This window comes from Chrysochloris asiatica, unplaced genomic scaffold (assembly GCF_000296735.1).
Source record: "Chrysochloris asiatica unplaced genomic scaffold, ChrAsi1.0 scaffold00024, whole genome shotgun sequence".
Lineage (NCBI taxonomy): Eukaryota > Metazoa > Chordata > Mammalia > Afrosoricida > Chrysochloridae > Chrysochloris > Chrysochloris asiatica.
Window position 1 is genome coordinate 6,497,357 of NW_006408542.1, and position 6,393 is coordinate 6,503,749.

The 6,393-nt window shown below is 38.3% G+C and overlaps 1 protein-coding gene across 1 annotated transcript in view; it reads right to left on the reverse strand.

Moving 5' to 3' along the window:
- The window catches only part of DHX57 (DEAH (Asp-Glu-Ala-Asp/His) box polypeptide 57), an 83,142-nt gene that overhangs the window by 11,449 nt on the left and 65,300 nt on the right, over positions 1–6,393 (reverse strand). Inside the window, exons 19-20 of the mRNA XM_006839377.1 lie at positions 3,601–3,735; positions 2,658–2,732 (exon numbers count right to left, since the gene is read on the reverse strand). Of these exons, the coding sequence (XP_006839440.1) occupies positions 2,658–2,732; positions 3,601–3,735 (210 nt within the window). The remainder of the gene's footprint in view (positions 1–2,657; positions 2,733–3,600; positions 3,736–6,393) is intronic.

Sequence of the window (6,393 nt, forward strand, 5' to 3'; positions counted from 1 at the left end):
ATTACTCACAAAATAAGAGTCACACTTTTGTAAACATTAACACTTAGCATGTAAAATTGGTAATAATTAATAGCCTCCTGCTTGTCACGCTATATAAATAGTAAATAAACCAATTGTGTTTATCCTGTTGTGTAAAATCAAAAGTTCAAAGCAACTGACTTCAGATTTGGTTATAATGATACCTAAAAAGGTTTGGTTTCTAAAAAATCATTTAAACATAGGCAAATTAATTTTAATACTTTTTGAGAATTATAGAAATATAAAAGAAAAAGGTTACATTCTTACATTTTTATGACTAGAGAAGTTAAAGACAATAAACAGATTTCATTTTACACCCATATAATAATGATATACAGAAAACAAAAATGAGAACTTTCTCTTATGCAGGCAAATTGTGTTTCTACTGGAATCACGTTTTGAATTTATGTTCTAAGAGAAACCAGGAAGAAGAGAATCCTATAAAACCATCCCAGGCACTTTCAAACAATTCGTTTTAGTATAAAGACTTCTTAGCATGTATACTATTGACATAATGAAGTTCTCTTTGGTAGGTAGGTTGGTATCTTTCCTTCAGTCTTCTTTTGCTGTCAGACTCTATGAAGTTACTACAAAAGTCTCATGGGAAGGGCACTTGCGAGTGGAGAGGCACACATCTCTGAAAGCAGTTGTGTCTGTGCAACTTCCGCCTCATAGCAAAATTAGCTCAGAGAACGGCCAGCTGCATTTCCAGAAAGGTAAATGATCACATCAGACAACTGTATGATATTCTTGATGCCATCCCTCAGCTCTTCTGGTCTTTGGTCATTAGTGTTTAATACATCAAATCTATTCTTGGGATGGTCTCTAAATTCAGGTGGGATATGTTCATGGTCATATTTTGACTTTGGTGGATTTGTTTTCATTTTCCTCAGCTTTTGCTGAACTTGCAAATAAGCAATTGATGGTCTGTACCATAGTCCATCCCTGGCTTTATTTCGTCTGATGATATTAAGCTTCTCTACCTTCTCTTCTCACTCTTCTCACAGATGGAGTCAGTTGGATTTCTGTGTATTACATATGCCAAGGCCCATGTATAGTCACCGTTTGTTGTTTAAAAAAGGGTATTTGCAATGAATAGGTCATTAGTCTTGCAAAATTCTATTATGGCATCTCCAGCATCATTTCTGTCACCATGGCTGTATTTTCCAAGTACTGATCCTTCTTCTTTGTTTCCAACTTTCATGTTCCAACCAGTAATTGCCAATGCATCTTGATGGAATATTTGATCAATTTCAGCCTAAAGTTGTTAGAATTCTTCAATTTCATCATTAGTTTTCGTGGTTCATCAGTAAATTTGAATAATAGTGGTATTAACAGGTCTTTCTTGTTGTTATTAACTGCCATCAAGTAGGTTCTGATTCATAGGGTTTCTGAAGAGTGGTTGGTGGGTTTGAACTACTGACCCTGTGGTTAGCAATTCAGTGCTTACCCTATAGCGAGTGATTCCTTGTAGGTGTATGAATATTATCCTATCACACCACATTGTACTTTTAGATCTTGGAATACTCTTTTTGATGACGAATGTGACACCATTCCTCTTCAATTTGTTGTTGTTCTCAGCACAGTAAACCATATGATTTTCAGATTAAAAATGGCTTACCAGTCCATTTCAGCTCACCAATGCCTAGGACATGGATCTTTCCGCATTACATTTCATTTTTGGTAACTTCCAATTTTCCTAGATTCATACATTCCAAATTCCAATTACTATTGGATGTTTTCAGCGGTTTCTCCTCATTTTGAGTTGTGTCCCACTAGCAAATGAGGTCCCAGAAGCTTTACTCAATTAGCATCATCACAATGAACTCTACTTTGAGGAGGCAGCTCTTCCACAGTTGTATTTTGAGTGCCTTCCAAGCTGAGGGGCTCACCTTCCAGCACTATATGCAACAGTACTCTACTGCTATTCATAACACTTTCATTGGCTTAACATTCAGAAGTAGTCAGCCTCTCCTTCTTTCTCTTCTGCCTCAGTCTGGAGGCATAGCTGAAACCTGTCCACTATGAATGACCTGCTGGCATTGAAAATACTGCTGGCATAGCTTACAGCATCACAGCAACATGCAAGCCACTGCAGTATGACAAACTGGCAGATGAGTGGTGGTGTCTCTTGTTAGGACTGTATAATAAACACTCAGGCAACAGCCAAAGAGCACACTCAGGGAGATCTCCAGAGAACAACCACAGTACTGGTTTGTATCATTTGTTATGTCATTTTTGTCCAGAGTAGAGGGAATCAAAAGAAATGAAAAACAAGAAATGAATGCAGTAGACTCAAACTTCAATCTAACATTGAAGGTTTGTTATGCACAGATTGGTGGGCAGAGTGACGTTTATGTCCATCTTAATTTCTGGAATGTTTAAAATGTCAAAAGACTACAAGGGCATTTCATAGTATATAATCAGTATGTTACTGAATCATACATCTGAACAGATTTTGGTGAATAGAAGTATTGGACATGTGCACTAAGGACTTACTTACTATAAGGCATCTCCTTACAAGGAATGCCCATGTGTGTGTAAATCTTTCTGATGATTACTGTCCACAAGTCTTAACTTATATTCCTCAGCTACCTGTCAACAAGAATTGGAAGGATCCAGGAAAAATGTTTTGTTACCTGTACTACATTTGGATATAGAGCAGCACACAGTATTGCTGATATCAACTTAGGGTTTTCAGCATTTGAGTTTGCCTGTAAGAGAAACACAGTATTCATCTCATTAGTATTTTAGACAAATACTATGGCTACTTCTGTCTATGCCCTGGAATTTACCATTATACTTTATTTGAGATCTATCATTTAAAAAAAAAAAACCATAAGAAGGGCATCAAATTCCTTTTTTTGTTTAAAAACACTGATTTCTTTCTAAGTAAAAAATAAAACTACTGGACTGTATCTACGTAGAACTCGCTCCCCAGAGCTTAGCAGAAATCTAGAAATATCTTTCAAGATCTAGACCGCTACAAAGCAGCTATAAACTAATTTTCTTAAGGGTCAGCAGAGAGAAAAGATTCTAGTCTGTGAAGTGTTCAGAAATAAAGCATCAACTGCACTTAGAATAGAAGGGCATCAGGTCTTGAAGAATGCTCTTCCTATAGCTTACAAAACACTGCCCATGGTTGGAAAAAAGTCAGGGCTGATTTAAGAACACAGTACTGGAAAGTTCTTATTATCAAGAACCAGAACATTATACTTCTTATGGATTTATCAAGAACCAGAACAATTAAAAACAAACAAACACAAAAACCATTCTTATTGTTAGCCCATACTTACTGTGGAAAGAAAATCAAGAATGCTACTAACCTACTGCCTACAGGGCTTATGTGAAGAAGAACACCTATAAGTGTTCCTGAGTTAATATTTTATTCCTGTGCTAATTAAAGAAAAGTAAGGACTAATCACCCAGGAGCAACTAAAAAAGAAAAGCCTGTTGATCTGCTTCAGAAAACGATGCTGTCATGAAAATCCCACGGGGTAGTTCTACTTTGCAACACATGATGTCATCGTGAGCTGCAACTGATTCAATGCCAGCTGGGTTTGTTTCTGACACAGTCTTTACCTCTTCTCCTGTGGCGTCCAGCACACCATCTCCTCCTTGGGCCCTTTTCTCAATTTCCCTTGCTCTGAGCCCCTCCTTCACAAAGCCTATATCCGATAACAGTTCAGTGAATTGTCGTTTGAGGCTGGCCATTTCCTGAAAGAAATGGAACGACCATTAAGTAAGGGTATCAAAATGTCGACAAAAGTACTCTTCCAACAGTCAGTGACTAGAGAAACATATCCCAGAAACCCCTGTGGGTTCATCAGAACAGGCACGAAGATGCTTATGTGCTCATTTCCAAAAAGGCAATTTTCACTTACACAAAACAATAGAGTGAAATGTTTACGTAGACTTTCAAAAATGGCAGAAAAAAATCTTTATTGTTTAACTCTAAGGCTACGTATTTTAACACTTCCATTAGATTTTGGGTAGGTCTGATTTCCCTGGAAATTCTTAGGAGTTGAGTTTATTTTGTTTGGAACCCTAACTCTAAGTGCTGAGACACTACAGTTTTTCCTACTTGATTATCTAAAGGAGCCCTGATGGTGCAGTGGGTTATGCATTGGCCAGCAGTTCGAAGCCACCAGGCCTTTTCGCTCCCGAAAAGACTGACAGAGGTTACTACTATGAGATGGAACCGACTCGATGGCACATAGCCACCACCACCACTTGCTTATCTGCTCAAGTCCCCTCAGTTCCTTACTTGTGCCTAGAATGGAAAGTGTTCTTTCCACAGGGCTGCAGAAGACTTACCTCAGAGGAATTCTCCCACATTATCAAGACTACCTGTATCCTCACTGGCTCACACCTTTTCCTAGAAACAGGGGCATTAGTAAGTGGTTCAGATGGGACACTTTTTTTTTTTTTTAAGATTTTATTGTGGATTAAGTGAAAATTTACAGGGCAGATCATCAGTTTTACATTCAACAAATCATATACCTTGTTTCATTGCAACGATTATAATCTACTCCATATACCATCAGTTAACAGCATTTTTCTCTATCCACTTTAGCTTTAAAAAACAAAAAACAAAAAATAACACTCAGTTCAGCTTGAAAAATAATCTGACTACATGTAGCAGTACATTATATGTAATGTTAGTATTTCTACTTTGAATCCTTGATATTGCAATGGAATTCCTACTTTATTAAATGTATTTGGTATGCTAGTTATTGTGGGTGATTTAAACTTTTTTTGCTTTCTCCCTTTTCTGGTTGTACGCTTTTACAACAAGCCTCTAGAAACATATAGTTTCTGAGAATTACTGAGCTATGTTTGTAATGCAGATGTACTTAGGGAGTATGTAAAATAATCATTTTAACAAGATAAATAGATATTTAAAATTTAATACTAACTCTATGGAAAAAGGGTCCATTATGTAAAACATAGTTTATCTTTGGATTCAATGTTTGTCTTTGGTTTTACAAAGTAGCTTGTATTTTCAGAATTTTTTACATAATATGGTAAAATGAAGAGCAATTGCAATGCATCAATAAAATGGGTAAGTTTTCTGATTAAAAAATAATAACAGGCATATATACTAATTTACATCTCCAAAGGGCACATTCTGCAAGTCTGCCTCCTGGCCACCAGCTCTTAGACCCTCTCTTCCCATGAATCTAGAGTCTTCAGGTGCTCTCCCTCTCCATGACCCCATCGCTGCCTCTGTCTCTGGCATTGCTGCTTATCTGGATAAGGTCCTGCATTCTGCTTGTGCGCTTCTCCCTTGATGGTCCTAGGGTCCTCTCTTTCTGGACTGTAAGATTAACCACTCGCCTGTTTTTGTTACAAAACTTCTACCTTTACCATTGTGACAGTCACGATTAGTCATGATAACAATTATTCACTATAGAATCATGAGAATCTTATCCCCATCTCTTCACCAGACCCATCTAGACAAGATGAAATCTGTTCAGTGGGGGACTTTTTCTTTGCCCCATACTCTTAAACTAAACATCCTCTTAAAACCTTGTAAGCCAGTCACTTCGTGCCTTTATCACCACCTCATTTTAGGTAGCCAATGTCTAAGATGCCCGTCCCTATCTACCCTGTGTACGGAGGGGATAGCATTGATACTTGATGTGAAGACTCCTTCCCTTTCTGTTGGTATTTAGAGTAACTGCCTCTCTGAGTAGAGTCCTGGTGTGGCACTGTGGTTAATGTGCCAGACTGCAAAGCCATTTGAACAACAAGGTCAGTGGTTCAAGCTCATCAGTCGCTCCTTGGAAACCCTACACAGGGTCACAAAAGGTTGGAACCGACTCGACCGCACTTAACAACAACAACAACCTCTCTGAATATAGGTCAGGTTCATCAAATTGTAGCAATTTACCCTTGTTTCCTTTATCCAAAAAAAATTTTTTTTATTTTTAAAAATCTTGAGTTCTGATTATCCAGCCATCGAGGCTAGGTCAAAAGGGCACTGTCTGTAAGTTTGGGTGTTCTTGTGCATCTCCCCTCACTTTATATCAGCTGGATGCTTCACTCTCAGCTCTAGCCCTCTGTGGCTGCTATGTCCTTGTCCATGGGCTCAAGTGTCCTCATGTCTCACCACACTTTGGACCAACCAGTCGTTCCTCTTCTCTCTCTTATCTCCAGGTCAACAGGATTCAATGGAATGGGTTGAACTCAGCCCATTTCTTCATTGCTGCCTTTCCCCCTCTTCTACTCACCAGTAGACCAATGTGGTCACCATCAAGCTTACATGCTTGTTAATGTGTTCCCTCTGAGTTTCACTATTAAAGGGGAGTTTGTCCTGAAGGAACTTGATTGCTAGCCTTGATGTCTTCCTGGCGAACAGCTTGCTTATTC